We start from the raw sequence: 17,328 nt of genomic DNA, 5'->3' as shown, positions 1-17,328 counted from the left end.
TTAATGGTTCAAGACAAAGGTTAAATACTTTCAACGACTGAGCCTGCACGTCTTTCGCTTCTAGGAAATGCTATAGAGTGTTTTCACTCACATAATCAGTAACCTTGTTTTTTCACCGAAACAAAAGAAAACCTTTGCTTGATAATACAGCCCAATTCCTGGAGGATTAGTTGGGTACACCAAAATGGCCGCCGTTCCATTGTTTAGGAACATCAACATGGCCGCCGTGACGTCACGTGAAAACACTCTATAAGTGCCTGCCTGTCTGCCTGTCTGCCCGCCCGCTTGCTTGCTTGCTTGCTTGCTTGCTTGCTTGCTTGCTTACTTGCTTGCTTGCTTACCTGCTTGCTTGCTTACCTGCTTGCTTGCTTGCTTACTTATAATTAGTTTTGAAGCAAGCAACGGTGGACAATATGGACAATACGAATAACCCGGTCGTGGGTTCATTTCTTCCCCTAAGCTTTTTTCTCTGTCCTGGTGTGGGCTTATTTCCATTAGTAGGGCTAACGCTCACATGGTTCATATGGGGTAGAAACCTAGCACTTCACATTACACTCTTATCCAATAAGAATCCGAGTTATGGCAAACTCACGTGGTACCGGTAAAAGTTTTCGAAAAATCTACGGGGAATCCAAGTACTGTTACATGCCTTCCTTATTGAAAGCAAGTGGATAATCATGTTTGTGGTTAATTGTGACTGAAAAAGCTTTGACTTACGTGGTTAGTGAAAAACATTGCGTCTGTTTAGAGTGGGAAGAAGGGGCTGTGAACAAATAATTTCCGGACATCAAAGTCAAAATTAGCTTCACTTGAATGTAATGCATATTTCAGTGTAATTTCATGAAAAAAGTACTGAATTCAAGGTGAAATGATTTTGTACAGTACACTGAGGAAGTTATTTGGGTTCATTCATTTATTTATGCATGACCATATGTTAGTATTTCAAGTCTAAATGTGAGAAGTAGAATAAAATATGTTCTTTTTTTTTTTTTTAATCAAATTGCAGTCATTTTCACTTTTGGATCTGCAACAACAGAAGGCACCAAAAGCTATAACCAATGACATTTGTCGTTTTACTTGTTTTTCTTTTTTGTTTTTCAGTAGTAGCATTCAACACTATGACTGAAATGTTGTGACATTGCCTCCACTAACCAGATTAACTGCCGCTGAGTAAGCGCGGGAAGAATTAACAGCAAAATGAGTAGTCCATTACAGAACACGTTACTTCAAAGTCATTGTTTTAGATGTTCCATTCGAATCATTCAGATACAAAGAAACCTTGTGAGTTAGGTCGCTAATCTATGTTCTTATACAAAGTGCTCTTCTAGCCAGTGGGCTTGACAATGAAATATGATTCAACTCGATCTAAATGCAACTACTGTTGGTAGTACTAGCGCCTGAGAAAGCTGAAAGGTAAGTTGTTACGCACGATAATAGCCGCAAAGCAAACGGCATGAGGTTTTCAAGGATGGCGACACATGGAACAACTATTGTCGAGATTTTCTTTCAAGAAGCTGTACAAACTTTTTAGACAAAACGATGAAGAGGAAATCACACGAAAAATCAATTTAACTTTAAAAAATGATATCTATTATGAGATATTTTGTTTGATCATATTTCCTCAAAAGTAGTGACCAAACTAACTTCCTTTGTTAGGGCATCTAAAAATTACCCTTAAAAACTGTCGTTTTTACTTTAATAATTTATTTTTTCTCTTCACGTTTTATCTCTCATTTTCTCTCACTGAGCCGTAAACATTGTCAGTTGCAGCAAACCAGATTTTTCGCGCAATTTTAACCTCGCTAATTTCTTCTTGACCATCGATTCCAACGAATGATATATCAAATGCGTCCCCCAGCAGTGGATCTTGAACTTCTCCCTTGACAATAGCTGGTTTGCCAGGAATGTCTGTAATCTCGATTTCTATTCCGTACATTAGCAACAAATCATCAGCCACCTCGTTTCCAACACCTTCTGGAATTCCATCAAGTTGAACAATCTAATGGGTGCAATAAGACAAAGAAAAGAGCTATATCTTATTCTTAGTCATGGTCTTTGTTTAGATAAAATGGAATTACCTTAATTTTTTTAGGCTTCCGCATGACACCTTTGGTGCCATTACATAGTTCCAAATGACACAATATCACCTTCCAATTTATTCCATGTGATGCTAATTTCAGCGTCTTTTTCTTTAACCAATTGGCCGCAAAGTAGCAATCGGGTTTTCCACAGTATTCCACCGCGAGTCCAGGGTCATCGATAAACAAGTCTTCATTTCATTTTCCTCGATCGGTCTAGCACATATTATCTCTTTTAATACAATCACTCCATTTCGACAATTTGGTTCCTAGCAGTATTGCCAAACAGTAGTCACGTTAGCTTAATTTAATAGGTCTAGTGCTCACGAGTCTCCTATCTCTCATTGTTCAAGCGCCCGAACTAGTCCTGCATCGGGAGGCCGTACATTCGACTCCTCCAAAGGGGCACTCGGATTTTTTCCGAGTATCCCCGAGTCGTCATCGTTAAAAAAATCTCTTCTTGTTTGTTTTTATTTCTTTTATGTTTGCCAGTGCTTCGACTCTTCCTTTCTGTGGCAATTTACTCGGTAAAAACAGTAAATACCATCAACAACTACAATAACTACATGAGCCCAACATAATCCCACATGGGGCCGATAAATTGTCCTGCTCTTAACTAAGTTGCTTTATCGCCCTGTTGGTACATCATTCATCGGCATCGCAGAGGTCGTGGGTCCGAATCTCGTTAAAGCCGCCTTAATTTCAGGTGTCTATAGAGTGAAAATTGCTTAAATTAAATTGTCCAGTTCAATGCAAGCATCATTTCTATCTTTTAACATTGAGTACAGCTGCAATCTCGAGAAGAAAGGAAATGAAAAACATGTTGTATCGATGTTCCTTCTTTCGGTTCTGTGCTCACCTCACTAAGATGCCTAATTCCGGCCTGCTTACCTGAAAGAAATCAGGGTTTTTGGTTGGTATGTGAAAGAGAAAGGTATTCGTTTGGTCTCCGTACATAAAATAGGAACTGTACTCCGGGTATTCATCTTCATCCAAGTGCTCGTAACGTGGGACATCGATGATTCTCATGTTCGCTTTCAAGAATGGATGATGATTGTCATCATCACTAGCAGGAAGACCAACAAAACAATGGAATGTTTCTCTTTCGCCGGCATAGTCGCTTTCCTCAAAGAAGACATCATGTAACCTCTTCTTCTTGCTTCTAAGCACGATTGGTGGGGGTTGTTTGCTGCACTGCAGTAGCTCCTTTTGCTTGGAGAGGTACTGATTGGCGTCATCTTCAGACTCGAATCTTAGTTTTACGACAGTGTCGTACTGCTTGGGAGCGTTGTTAAAGTCCCCTAGGTAACACGCGATCACTTCAGCGTTATGGTTGACCACACCCGTGCTTACAAAAGTGTGGAAAGCGATGGGATCAATGACCTAAGAAAAATAGTGATATAATTAATCACTATTAATTGCCCCTTGGTCAGAAATTGATTTTGTCCGGACACAAATAAGAAACAGGGGCGACGATTTGTCAGACGCAAATCGGAAACTGCCTTTCATACTGTCTTAGCCGGGGGTAGATGTAGTGAAAACTATTACTTGTTTCTAATTCTGTTGGTGACCATTCAATAATTCAGTTCTATCACTCGGCAAAATCTCGCAATCTCATTTAAGGTAGTATTAACATTGACAACATCCCACAAAAAATCTGTTCCAGTTTACATATTAAGTTCAGTGGAGGTTAAAAACATTCAAACTCGAACCCGACATAGCTCTCAGTCACTCGGCAGCCCTGAGGTTGAGCAGCAGAACATCTGAACTCAGTATGTTTTTTTGTTTATTCTAAAGTAGGTGGTGGCCAACTCGAAAGCAGTTGCTACTTTGGTCACCACACACATTCAATTAATTAACTAATGAAGAGAATCTGTTATTGTTTTATTTTATACCTGTGAACTTACAATGCAAATAGTCATGAATAGTGTGAAATAAACTGAACTCTAACTTAAAATTAAACTCACATTACTCTTGTTTAAAACATTCGGGTTTCTCTTCAAGTAATTCCACGTCACCAGTTACTGGTTAAGTCGATATTTCCATTATTTGAATTTTGCGAGTGCTGAGATTTAAAACTAAAATTTTTTACCGTTCCAATGGCACAAAGAATGGTGTTTCTCATGATGACAGCCATGTTGTCCAGAAACTCTATGGATGTTGCCCAGGGATCCATGCAGGTTGTTATGATAAATTTAACAGGTGTGTCACCATTAGGTTCCAGCTAAGATGAGAGAATGTGGAAAATTCATTGTTTGTCATAGCAGGGAAAAGGTCATCATAAATTTAAGTACTAAGTGCTACAATAATCAATACATGAATCTCCGTGCGTAGAATCGATAGAGAACGTCTCGGTCACACTAAATGAATCAACGAAAACAAGCAGACTAATCTATTTTCGTGCTGCATGGTAATTGACGTCAGAAACAAGCTGTCATGCAGGTTACAGTTTCTCGAAACTTCTCTACGTGTACTAGTAACACGATTCTCTACATTTCTTCGGGTACGAAATATTAAGTAGCTCCCATCTACTTCTATATTCACTGTTCTGCCAATGGTGGGACTCCTCTTTTGGCTCCGACACATTCTGAAATAATTATATCACTTTGGTTCATTGAAGCATATCGTTGATTTTGTTGAAAATAAATCTGTTATGGCCAACGTTACTGTTATACAAACTCACCCCAAGTCTCTCCTTAAAATCCGCCACTGCATCACTGTGCTTGTAAGGTATCATACTTGAAGCTGTGACAATCATCGGAATGCGATGAGCTGAGTGTTCATCTGAAGTGTGGCGAAGGCTTTGAAAAAGTGCCGTGTTTATTGCATTGCATAATTCAACACTTTTGTTATCTTTTAGGTTTACAGAGAAACATGGCATCAGAGTGTCTGGTCCAATCTCTTTGAGGTATTTCATAGCCTCTTCGTCCTTTAAAATAGAAAGGGAAAAGATGATATTTTACTTCTCCAGCTGCTCTGTAAAATGGTATCTGAGGTCTTAAAAGAATATTGTGATCAAAACACTATCAAAAGAGCAAGGATTTTAAGATACCTGAACAAGTTGCTCGTTAGATTTCCCCAGAATCCTTTCTTGAATGAATCTAATCTGTTCCTGTTCAGACCAGTTTTTTAATTTAGGAAGAGGTTTCGTTGTCTGGACGACAAAGTTGTCGTCTTCCTTGGCTAACGTAAGCCACAGGCAGTAAACTATCTTGGAAGTAAACATGCATTGAGCAAGAATACGGCCGTATCCATCTTTATGAAGACCAATAACCTGCATAGGGTAAGAAGTCGACATTAGCCAGAGGTGCATTGTAAAGGATGAATTCACACAGCTTGTTTGTTTGTTCACACAGCTTGTTTGCTATCTTTCAGAGTTGTTTTAAACGATATGATTCCAACTTGAATACTTTCGCTATTCGCAGTATTCGATATTCATTAACAGATATAAAGTCACTAAAAAGGGTAGCTTGTGGTTATCAAGATCTTTTTTTCACTTATTTCTGTAAATGGCAGTAAATACGTGCACGTCTAATTTTGATATCCAATAGAACGTGTCCCTTTAAGTCTATACATTTTCTAAATGAGACGGACAAAGTTTTAGATCTTAGGGTAAATGTAGATGTTTATCGGACTTTAGAGGACAACTTTGTGACGTCATTTGTCTGTATTACCAGACAATATGAAGATGGAGAGAAGAGCGAGGGAACACTTTTTGGCGCCTATTAGAATCGGCTTTTTGGAGTTAGATTGTAATTATATATATCTGACTTTCTTCAGTCCATCCTCGATGCGTTTAAAACACCAATGATTCTTCATTACCGGCTTGTAATATACGTTTTACAGATCTCTCTAAATATTCCCTTTAAGAATTGTTTATACTTTTGCCTTTACCGTTGTTGGGGTAATACTAAAGTTGTTGCTCTTCTTGTTCTTATAGAACGTGGCCGAATCGCAAAAACGAAACGAATATTGTTTACCAAAAAAAGCGAGTGATAATGAGTTTACCCTGTTTGCCAGCATAACTCCTGCGGCTGCCGCTCCGGGTTTCGATCCCTCGAGACCGACGTCTCCAAGAGTAAATTTTCCATGGTAATAAGCAACACCAGCGTTGATTCGAAGAAATGAGTTCATAGTTTTATCTCGATAACAGATTGCCCCTGCTGGGTAGGGACAGAAGCCTGATTTGTGAGGATCAATGGTAATGGTATCGCAGTGATGGAGCGCTGACAACTGCTCCTGGACGTAGGTACTCAAATACATCTCGGGCACGAAGCCTTCCAGCTCTGCGGCTTGTGAAACAGAGCTTTTCGGTGGGTCACGCAGCATGCTGCAAAAGTATCCTCCCCAGGCCCCGTCAGCATGGATGCTAAAGTTGAGACCCTTAAAAAAAAAACCGAAGTTGACAAAGTTTTACTGTGTTGCTTTGTCGTTGTTGTTGTTGTTTTCTTTTTACAGGCCTCCGTTTAAACCAGCGTTGCTGAATTGGATTGCCTGTATAAACATCGCAAATAAATAAATAAATAAATAAATTTTTATTATAAGTGGTTTGGTACTTCTATAAGATAACTAATACTTTAGCAAAAACAATGTGGCAAGAACAATATCTCACTCGTTCGCTTCGCTCACTCGTGAGATATTGTTCTTGCCACTCGAACATAAAATTCATATCTTCTCGCCACCGTGTAATATCCTTTATATACGCACGTTTGGGCGTATATAACATGATCTGTGCAGTTCGATTTTTAGAATCAACTTTTTGGTCTAGTTCGGAAAGTGAATGAAGTAAATGGAAATGGAACCCAGGACCAGCCAGGTGTTTCTCTCGGCATAGACTTTTTAGTAAGCAGAGAAGCAACATGTCCTTGTTCCAGAACAGAATGCACTAATTAAATTAAAACAAAGGCACTCAACAAGAACTAGAAGCGGCAAAAGTTTGTTTGTGGCAACTTTTAAAGGTAGAACTTTCTGTTTTCATCGAGCGCCGGAGGGGGTCCGGGGACATACCTCCCTGTGAAATTTTGAACATTCGATTGTCTGAGTATGTATTTATGCGTTTTGACGGCAGTATGATACGAAAACAGACAGTCAAAAGCAAACTAAAGAAAACGTTGATATTACTCAAACTTTTGCATTTCAAAATAGATTTTTGGTTTGGGGAGGTGTGGGGGGAGGGGGGGGGGGGTAGAGACTACTTTACGTATGTATTTGACACTTTTAGAGAACAATGTCACTATTTCAAAAATAACAAATAAGGAGAGTTGAAAATCCGTATCATTTCCTGGGTTTGCTCATCATGATCTTTCAGTGCCAAGCGCAAGCCTTCTACACAAACAGAACTTTACTACCGGTATATGTATCTTTTGTCAAGTCACTTTTTTAAAATCATTGGTCAACAAAAAAGTAGACCTCCGCAGCCTGTGGGGAGAGAGGTGCAGACGCACCTGTCGCACCCCCATCTCTACGAGCCTAAACCGAGCTCTTTGGGATATAGAGTAAGCATAAAGATCTAGTATTACGATATGGTTACTGATAAACACAGAAGACTCGAAAATATTGGACTTTTAAAAGAATCTTCTTTTGGAGGATTAAGTCACCTGAGATATTCCAATTTAATCATTCATTTAATTAAGCTTTGGCTTTCAAATGGCTGAACATGACTGTAGTTTGTAATGGAAATTTGTCTATTAAATAGGGTAAGGGTAAAGTCTGCTTACGAGCCTAGAGGGCCCATCAGGCCGGCGCTTATCTCCGGTTTCTTTAGCATGAAGCGACTAGGAGTATTTCTACTCCCCCCTGGATGGTATGCCAGTCCATCGCAGGGTTACCCCCGGCATTAAATTCGCCGGTACCCATTTATACACCTGGGTGGAGAGAGGCACCGTGGGAGTAAAGTGTCTTGCCCAAGAACACAACACACTGTCCCCGGCCAGGCCCCGAACCCGGACCACTCGATCCGGAGTCGAGCGCACTAACCATGAGGCCACCGCGCCTTCCACACACTTCGGGAAATACAGTATTCTAGCTCGTAAATCCGGCCTATGAGTTTCTAATCTTCGAAGTTGATCAGAGAGATTTAAACCAGAAGTCCATCACCCAGAAATGCCCATCTCTCTCATATAGTCTCGGCCTATCAGTTTACCACATTATCAAAATTTAGGGTACTTTCCATTGATCGTACTCTAGAATAGGAATACTTGGATCCTTCGTTATTACGGAGATTCGTATGAAAATTGTCAAACACCTGCTAAAATGCTATTTTAAACATATCCTTATTTTTGCAATTGCGTAGAGAAGCCTGAAAAATTCAGGACTTCAACGGGGTTTGAACCCGTGACCTCGCGCTTCCGGTGCGACGCTCTAACCAACCGAGCTATGAAGCCACTGACGTTGGGAGCTCCTTATTTTTGCAATTGCGTAGAGAAGCCTGAAAAATTCAGGACTTTAACGGGGTTTGAACCCGTGAGATCGCGCTTCCGGTCAGACACGCGAGGTCACGGGTTCAAACCCCGTTGAAGTCCTGAATTTTTCAGGCTTCTCTACGCAATTGCAAAAATTGCTTTCATAACTGCGAAGATCATAGCTTCACTTGATTTCATATCCGCAGTTCATATATGATTCATTTCATATACCATTCATCATATCCTTATTACCCTTGCATGGTGCTTCAAAACGCCAGACATACCGTTTTAAATCATCACTCCACGTCTTACAAAAACAAACATTGTTACAAAATAGAGCTGCTCGTATTATAACTGGAGCTAGTTGAAAGGTTCGATCTCCTCAGATAGTCCAGGAACTCAACAGATCTAGCCTCGCAGACAGACGTGATAAACAACTAAAGACTGTATGTTTAAAACTGTCACCCACCAAGTGCCTTTGTATTTAGACGAAAAATTTGCCAGTACTATCACCATTCATAGCCACAATCTGGGGACGTCTAAACATAATTTATTCATTCCGAGGCCGAAACACCGAAGCCCTTAAAAACAGCTTCCGATACAAGGGCGCTGTTGCATGGAATAATCTGTCTCGCGAGGCTAAGCAGGCCACTATATCTTAAACAATTTTTATTTATTTTTAGAGCCTGATGTAGTATTGATTGTGATGCAAAGATTTTCATTTATAGTCGGTCTGAATCTTTAAGTCCTTTTTATATTGTACTTGCACTTGTGCTTGCACTTCTATTCTTATTCCGGAACTGGGTCAATCGAACGCACCCTTAGAATATGGATCCCGCCAAATTGTGGCCAATTAGGTTAGGCCCGATGACCAGAACTGTTACGCCTCTGAATGTTACACCTCTGAATCAAGGATCGCTCAAGTAGCAAAAATATGGAAAGCCATAACTTTCTTATGTAACCCTTTTTTTTGGTCTTGAAGTTTTGTCTTGATGTTTTGGGTTTTTTTTTCATAATGTACTGTGGCAACATTATTATGTGGTGTGGTTTTGTCATTATGTTGGGTGACGTTAAAAGAAGACCTCAACAGATTCATGATGGAAACACTACACGTAACCATCAAACCTCACTGCATAATGACAAAACCACACCACAAGACAAAACTTCAAGATCAAAAGAATAACTTGAAGAGTACATATTAAGAAAGTTATGGCTTTTCATAAAAATACCGCCTCGTTTTTTTTCCCGCAAAAATCTATCAGTATCCGTCCTTAGGAGTTTAAAGACTTTGACGGCGACATCGACGAACATGTCACTTCGAAATACAACTTCACACAATCCTAAGTCTTTTGTGGTTATTTCATTTCGTTCTCTTTGTACAGTGTGGGCGAATTATCCTCAAACTGAATTTATACGAGCGGTTTCAGAGAAAATTATAGAATGAAAGATTCGCATTTGTACGTTCACATTGCTGTTAAACCTCAAATTTCGCGATTTCACGTCTTTGTTATGCAGAGTGCAGCAATAAAGTGCGTGCTGCAAGTGCAGCACCCGTGATTGTTTTTCCTCTTTTAACCAATCATATTATTGTTTTGTGGCGTTGTGTCGCAGCCGTAGCCGTAGTCGTTTCTTAAAGTCTCTATTTAAAAAACGGCAACGGCTACGACTACCACAGCGCCACAAAACAAGGATATCATTGGTTGAAAGAGGAAAAATAATCTTGCTACACGCGCAGCACGCATCTTAGCACACATTTTTGCGTTTGCAGTTTGCAACAACGACGTGAAATCTGATTCACTAAATTTGAGGTTTCAACGACAACTTTACAAATGTAAACCTGCCATTCCATGTTTTTTTCTCTGGAAACTGCTCGTATCCGAAATCTGCTCGAAATTCGCCCACCTTGTGTACGACTTGAACGAGATGGAAATGTCGAGGTCGCCGACGTAGATCTTAAAGTCCCTCATAAACGAAAACTGACAGGCCGCATTCCATCGCAGATCGTCACTTCTCATTGGGTTATGCATGGGCTTCTGCATGGCATCGCTCGTTAACGGCAAAGCCAAACGTCGAACTAAAATCATCGCGTTAACGGCCAACGTCAAACCAAAATGGGCCTTTTGCTAAAAATGGAAGAAACTTGTTTGATATCAGTTAATTTCTTGCCTGTCCGTGACAGGTATCCACTAACAGCTACTAACCCTTGAGAGAAAAGTTATAGTATTAGAGAAATTTCATGCTTTTGCGAAAAGCAGCAACCCTCACTTTGCACCTTGCCGTTTCAAGTAAACGCGTTGATGAAAAAAAAAATGTGGACTCACGAGGAGCACTGGAATGACGAATATCGTTGTCGATAAAGTACAGACAACGATGACTCACACTTCAATTAGTTAAATTCCGTTGAAATGTCCGAGGTCCGAACGAATATTATTTTGGCTACCTTTTCAAAACACACGCAAACATTCTGTCGAATCCAGACCATGTATGTAAATGTATGAAAAATCATGGTGATATACAGAAACAGAACGAAAGAAACTACCAATTGACCAGTACGAAAATATCATAATACTATTTGTTTGTCCCCCCCCCCCCCCCCCCAATTTTTCCATAAGTATTGTTTTAAAGTCCTAAGAGAAACTGGAAACAATGCTTATGCAAAAAAAAAATTGACTCGGTCAATTGGTTGTTTCTTTCGTTCAGTTTCCGTAATGATTTTAATTTTATACCAGGGGTTAGCTCAACTCACTTTCTTTCTAAATTCATCTCTCAATTCCAGAACATCAGTGAGAGGATCCACCGCGCTTTCTTCAGTAGTTCCCATGACAACTGCCACTGTTACAACTGGGATCTCCCGCTGCATTTTCTCCGTAAGGATGCGCTTCAAATCTAAAAGAACATCAAGTTCAGAACAAATCAATGTTACCAGATTAAGGACAATTGATGCACACTTCCCTCTCTATCAATATTTTCCTTTTTAGTGTTAATACCTCGTTGGTGTTCCTTCCTCCTCCCTAAGCCTGGTTTGAAATCAAGCCGTAGCTTTTGAAGTGCTCAAGACATGCGTTGTGAAAGCAAAAAGTTTCCAGTAACCAGCTGGCCCAAAAGTTAATTGATGTGAAAAACTTCCCACATTCAAGAAAATCCTGAATAGACAGGTCAGAAAAATCTCTATAGCTAGTGACCTCAAAATTGGACAAAGCCATAATTAAAATCCCCTCTATGAATTTACCTTTTGGGTCCATCCGAGCATCTTTATCCTTAGCCACAGCGATTAGGCTCTCTCGTCCCAGTCCAAGGATTGCCACTGCCTTAGCAAAAGACACGTGCGAGGTCCTTGGAACCAAAACGCAGGCAGTGTTTTTCAGCTCATGACGTCGGGCAAATTCTTGCGCTCCTATTGACTCATAAAGGTAACTTCCCATGATCTCCATAAATTCCTGAGGTTCAAGTTTAGTCACAGCTTCCACTTCAAAAGGCATCTTTAAGACAGTGTCCACATCGAGATTGAGCAACTCCCACTGAGATGCGCTTGTTATTTCCACTTCTTTTCCTCTTTGAGGAATCAGGACCTTCAATAAGAAAAAGCAAAATCAACTGATAAAAATTAATAAATAAATAAATAAATAATAGAGAAAGAGTTAGCATTGAGTGTTTAAGCTTGTCATCAAAAGCATGGAAGTACTCACAGGCCGACTTTATCCTCTCATTTGAAGTTGCAAGATATTTGTAGAAGATGGGGTAAAAATGCGCAACAATCAAACAAGTTTCAATCTTTGATTTTTGGCTAAACCTATATTTCAGCTTCACTTTTGCTGTAAACACGACGCTAAATCTCTCTATTAGCACAAAGAAAACGATTGGACTGAGGCTAAAGTCATTCGGAAGTCCACATTATGAAAGGAAACTCCATTACAATAGCTTCCCTTCTATTTCATGATTAATTCGTCCAAAGAGAGTTTATATCACTTTTCATGTTAATTGTTATGCAGCCGTACGACCGCAAGAACTTTACTTATCTATGGTCAAAATACCTGGGAAATAGTCAAAGCAATTGTACACGGACAGGACCCACCATACATCGAAAAAGATGGTGGTATCTTCTTGTACCCCATCCCTTTCACCTTAAAAGAGAGTGTCTTGGTTGCTTAACCCCCTCTCTATCAAGAGTAAGCACTGACGAAAAGATTCAAACTTCGCTATGCTGACTTCCTATAGATGCAAGCTTCCTGCAGACAGATTATTTCAAATGCCTCATTTCCAGTATTCAGGTCAATAATTTTTGTTCATGAGGTTCATCAGGTAAATGTGTCTTGTATACGACCCCTCCCCTTAAACAAGGTGGGTCCTCTTCGAGTACACTTAATTTGACCACTCCCCTCTCAGCCGCTTAAATGGTCATCAGAATTATGACCTAATAACCTTGCTGTCATTAACTGAGCAGAACCAATAAAACACAGACTCAAATTTATTTCAAATTGCCCAAATTGTTTTTTTTAAAGCTGTACGTTCCACACCTTGTAGCCTCTAGCATTAGCGAGTCTGTCCTCCTTCAACAAAGCTTCTTTCAATCCTAATGGAAAAAACTTGACATTTCTTGCTGCCCAAATTGCTTCAATGTTGGCAAGGGACCCACCACTCGCCAAGTGCCCTAGGCATTTATCTTCTTCGTATCCCATCATTTCACACAAATCCTTTCCTACTTCCACCTCAAACTTGGTGGTAACGGTGGAGGATTCTGCGCAACAGTTGTTTTGATTAAAGAGCATTGCAGAGATGTAACCAAGATTTGCTGGCATGTTCGTATCCCAATTAACGTGACCCTGTGATAAAATCAAAGAAAGACAAAAATCAATATATACCATATAAGAGAATGCTCTCAGATTCCTTTGCTTTGGAATCCGGATCCAGCAGTCCAGAATTTCGCAATCCCACCACGATCCGGAATCCGAAGTACCGGTTTGGAGATTTCATCTAAGACTGTCTTAGACTGCATTAAAATGAGCGTAACGCTGTAGGTGACGAGTATGCGAGATCATAAACTAGATTCCTTTATTATGCGTTTACCTTAATTAACGGAAATTTAAGTATGGCAAGTATAAAGGAGGGTTACCTTGTATCTGGAGCTGAAAAATGGTACTGAGTTTCCTAGATCCCTTTGCAAGTTGTCCAGTTCTGTCCTTAGATTCTTCAAGGCGTTCTTAAAGGATCCTTGCGAGCGAAGTTCGTTCGTTACATAAGGAGGATCACAGGGAAAGTAACTGAAAATAACACGAAATCTTAAACAGGTAATACAAGGTTTAACATTTTGCAGCATTTCCGAGTTAATCAGAAAATGTTAACATGATGTCATTGGCTTCTTGAGGATGGGAAACGAGTGATTTTTAACGTAGTCCAACTGACAGAAACTTGTTAAGCAGATAAGGGGTCCCTCTTTTTTTGTTCATTTACCTCCAATAACTTTGAAGGAAAAATATTCAACAAAGTGCTTAGCCTGTTTTAGCAGCCGTTTCAACAAGGAATGATACACTGTAACAGAACTGCAGAATTTGTTAATGCCCTAACGTCAACCGCGTATAACCGACCTCGAAGCATTTCTTGCCCAAAATGCTTAACTTGTATTTTTGGTCCAGCTCAAAGACCTATTTTGCACCTAACGAACCCCAAGATGTGTAACTGAGGAACAACCCTCAATTGCCGATTAAAACTCAGTTAAAGATTGTTGCTCATTACAAACGTTGGCCCTAGAAGATGATATAATTTCAATAAAAATCTCCTCAAAGACGGGGTTCCGATTCATGCTTTTTTTTTTTTTTCTCTTTTTTTTTTTTGTCACCTTTGACGAAATTTAACATGCGACTCCACAGCGCTTGTCAAAAGGTCCTGAAATATATCCCCGTTTTCTCCATTAGGGCCCAGAAACCAGGCTCCCATTGCTGCACAGGGATTATTATCTATGAGATAGTCTGAGCTGAGGGAAGACAGCCGACGCATCGGTGAATACATGAGAGCCCGTGACAGGCTTGAGCGCCGTGGTACATCAAGGCCAAGTTGGTAACTAGGTCTTCTCCGATTTGCTGAATGGTAGAAAGCTAGAGAAAAAAAAGTACGTCAATGAGTAATATTATTACTATGCTTAATGATCATTTTCTCCTATCATTAATTTAGTGTGAAACAGGTGTTTGGAAAGTGGTGTTGGGTATTCCAGACCACTTGTATTTTATAAGAATCTTTCAATCGCTTTCATAAAGCGGTTTCTGTAGTGTGCCGACAAAGGTCCTTTGCGTGGGTTTAAGTGAGTTTTTAAAACCACTGGTACTATTGTTCTGTATTTTCATAAGGTACTTTATTTTTAACTACGATCGCGACCTTCCGATGACACGTAGTTTAAGTAATTTATGGATTGTGCCCATCACTCCTTTTCTCAGTGCTTTGTTCTTGCTTTGTTACGTAACAGTCTTCGAATTTTATTTTCTGTTGAGTTCCGCGATAGGTTACCAACACCAATACATTAAACATGATACTGTAATGGATTTGATGATAAAAATTACGGGCAGAAACATACTTATTAAAGACAACGTTTCGGTGTCCTCATGACACCATCATCAGGTCAAATATAATATTTTACAGATATTAATATTAATGTTCAAGATTGAATTTAAAGTCCCTAGAGGCTAGGTGAAAAGTTTTGCCTTTATCGAGTCACTTTGGATATTCAGACACGGTTTGTGCTCGCGAATAAGGAACATTTCATACACTAGACAATCAAATTTGCATGAGCATTTCTTAAGAATGCGAAACATGTCAGATGTTATTGTTCTTAATTGATGTTGACTTTGGCTGTGATTGAATATTGAACCAGATCTTTTATGCTCATCGATCCGTTGGTAGAGATGTCGACGCGTGTAACCAACATAGCTGGCATCACACCAGCCACATTCAAATTTGTAAACTACTGATTGTTCGTTGATCAACGCGGGCTTAATTTCTTTTTGTTTGAGATCTTCTCCAACTTTTCGAGAAATGGAGACTGGGCATAAGTCGATGTTTAACACCTTACCAAGATCTTTCAACTGCTTGCGCAGAGTCAGCTGATTTTTGTTCCTTGAACGGTAGAACAATTCGTAGTGATTGCGGGTCAGGTGTAGATTTGCGTGGAGGTGCTGGTGTTTGTTTGGATGTGATAAAATTGGTGATCATAGAGTGGATATGATGTTCAGGATATGCCAACTGTAGGAATAAGGTCTTGAGGCAAAAAAATCCCACTTGATTGAACTTTTAAACATTGCAACGAAAGATCAGTTCTTTCAATTCAATGGCGAACTTTACGAGCAGTCGGAGGGTGTGGCTATGGGTTCTCCTCTCGGTCCTCTCATGGCTAACACCTTCATGTGTAGTCTTGAAGAACAACTTAAGCTCCAGAACAAATAACCATCATACTACAGGTGCTACGTTGATGATGCTTTAACTACCATGAAGGGTGAAGTTTCAGCCTATTCTTTTCTGCATGCTTTGAATGATCTCCACCCATCGATTAGCTTTACTATGGAACTATCAATTGAGAACAATCTCCCTTTCTTAGGCATGGTCCTAAGAAATGACGGTCAGAATATTACGACTAGTGTATACGTGAAACCGACCAATACGGGTCTATTGTTACATTATAATAGTCACGTTGATACTCGTTATAAGAAATCCTTAATTATTACCATGCTAGACCGAGCTTTGAAGCTATCATTTAACTGGTCATTATTTCATGAAGAGTGTAGCCGCCTCAAGACCTTATTCCTACAGTTGGCATATCCTGAACGGATCATAATCAGCTTCTGCGCAAAGTCCCCTACGAGAATTTAACTAAATCTCTAAAAGACATGCTTGTAAAAGCAAAACTATAATTTGAAGGCTCTGATAATGCGACGCAACCACAAAAACCACCTTGGGAGTCCGTGTAGGCCTGTCTCTGCTTTTTCTTTTTAGACTTGTAAGATCTGTAAAAAGCTCGACTTTTAAGGTCTCTAAAAGTTTGACAAGGTCTCTAAAAAGCTCGACTTTTAAGGTATCTAATACGCTCGGCTTTTAAGGTCACTAAAATGCTTGACTTATAATGTCTCTAAAAAGCTCGACTTTTAAGGTCTCTAAAAAGCTCGACTTTTAAGGTCTCTAAAAGTTCGACTTTTAAGGTCTGTAAAAAGCTCGACTTTTAAGGTCACTCAAAAGCTCGTTTTTTAAGGTCTCAAAAATGCTTGACTTTCAAGGTCGCTGTAATGCTCGACTTTTAAAGTCACTAAAATGCTCAACTTTTGAGACCTTTAAAATTCTTAAAGGGCTTATGGTAAATGCCGCCTCGTTCATTTCTTTACCCACCGTATGTAGATTATGTATTTTTTCGACAATAGAGTTACATAGGCCACTTTTGATATAATTTTTTAGTTAAATTCTCGTAGGGGACTTTGCCCAGAAGCTGATAGTGATCCTCCTGAACATCTTATTCTCTCTATGATCTCCAATTTTATCACATCCAAACAAACACCAGCACCTCCACGCAAATCTACACCTGACCCGCAATCACTACGAATTGTTCTACCGTTCAAGGAACAAAAATCAGCTGACTCTGTGCGCAAGCAGTTGAAAGATCTTGGTAAGCTGTTAAACATCGACTTATGCCCAGTCTTCATTTCTCGAAAAGTTGGAGAAGATCTCAAACATAAAGAAATCAAGCCCGCGTTGATCAACGAACAATCAGTAGTTTACAAATTTGAATGTGGCTGGTGTGATGCCATCTATGTTGGTTACACGCGTCCACATCTCTACCAACGGATCGATGAGCATAAAAGTTCTGGTTTAATATTCAA

The 17,328-nt window shown here is 39.7% G+C and overlaps 1 protein-coding gene across 1 annotated transcript in view; it reads right to left on the bottom strand.

Moving 5' to 3' along the window:
• Positions 1–779: 779 nt before the first annotated feature.
• LOC138013133 (uncharacterized) overlaps positions 780–17,328 on the bottom strand; it is an 18,128-nt gene continuing 1,579 nt past the window's right edge. The window contains exons 2-12 of the mRNA XM_068860125.1: positions 14,313–14,568; positions 13,590–13,737; positions 12,994–13,299; positions 11,709–12,048; positions 11,226–11,365; positions 6,087–6,461; positions 5,131–5,352; positions 4,762–5,007; positions 4,171–4,302; positions 2,970–3,461; positions 780–1,999 (exon numbers count right to left, since the gene is read on the bottom strand). Of these exons, the coding sequence (XP_068716226.1) occupies positions 1,724–1,999; positions 2,970–3,461; positions 4,171–4,302; positions 4,762–5,007; positions 5,131–5,352; positions 6,087–6,461; positions 11,226–11,365; positions 11,709–12,048; positions 12,994–13,299; positions 13,590–13,737; positions 14,313–14,568 (2,933 nt within the window). The 3' untranslated portion in view covers positions 780–1,723. The remainder of the gene's footprint in view (positions 2,000–2,969; positions 3,462–4,170; positions 4,303–4,761; positions 5,008–5,130; positions 5,353–6,086; positions 6,462–11,225; positions 11,366–11,708; positions 12,049–12,993; positions 13,300–13,589; positions 13,738–14,312; positions 14,569–17,328) is intronic.

The sequence above is a fragment of the Montipora foliosa genome, chromosome 8 (genome assembly GCF_036669935.1).
Source record: "Montipora foliosa isolate CH-2021 chromosome 8, ASM3666993v2, whole genome shotgun sequence".
Taxonomy (NCBI): domain Eukaryota; kingdom Metazoa; phylum Cnidaria; class Anthozoa; order Scleractinia; family Acroporidae; genus Montipora; species Montipora foliosa.
This window is presented reverse-complemented; position numbering and strand designations above follow the sequence as displayed.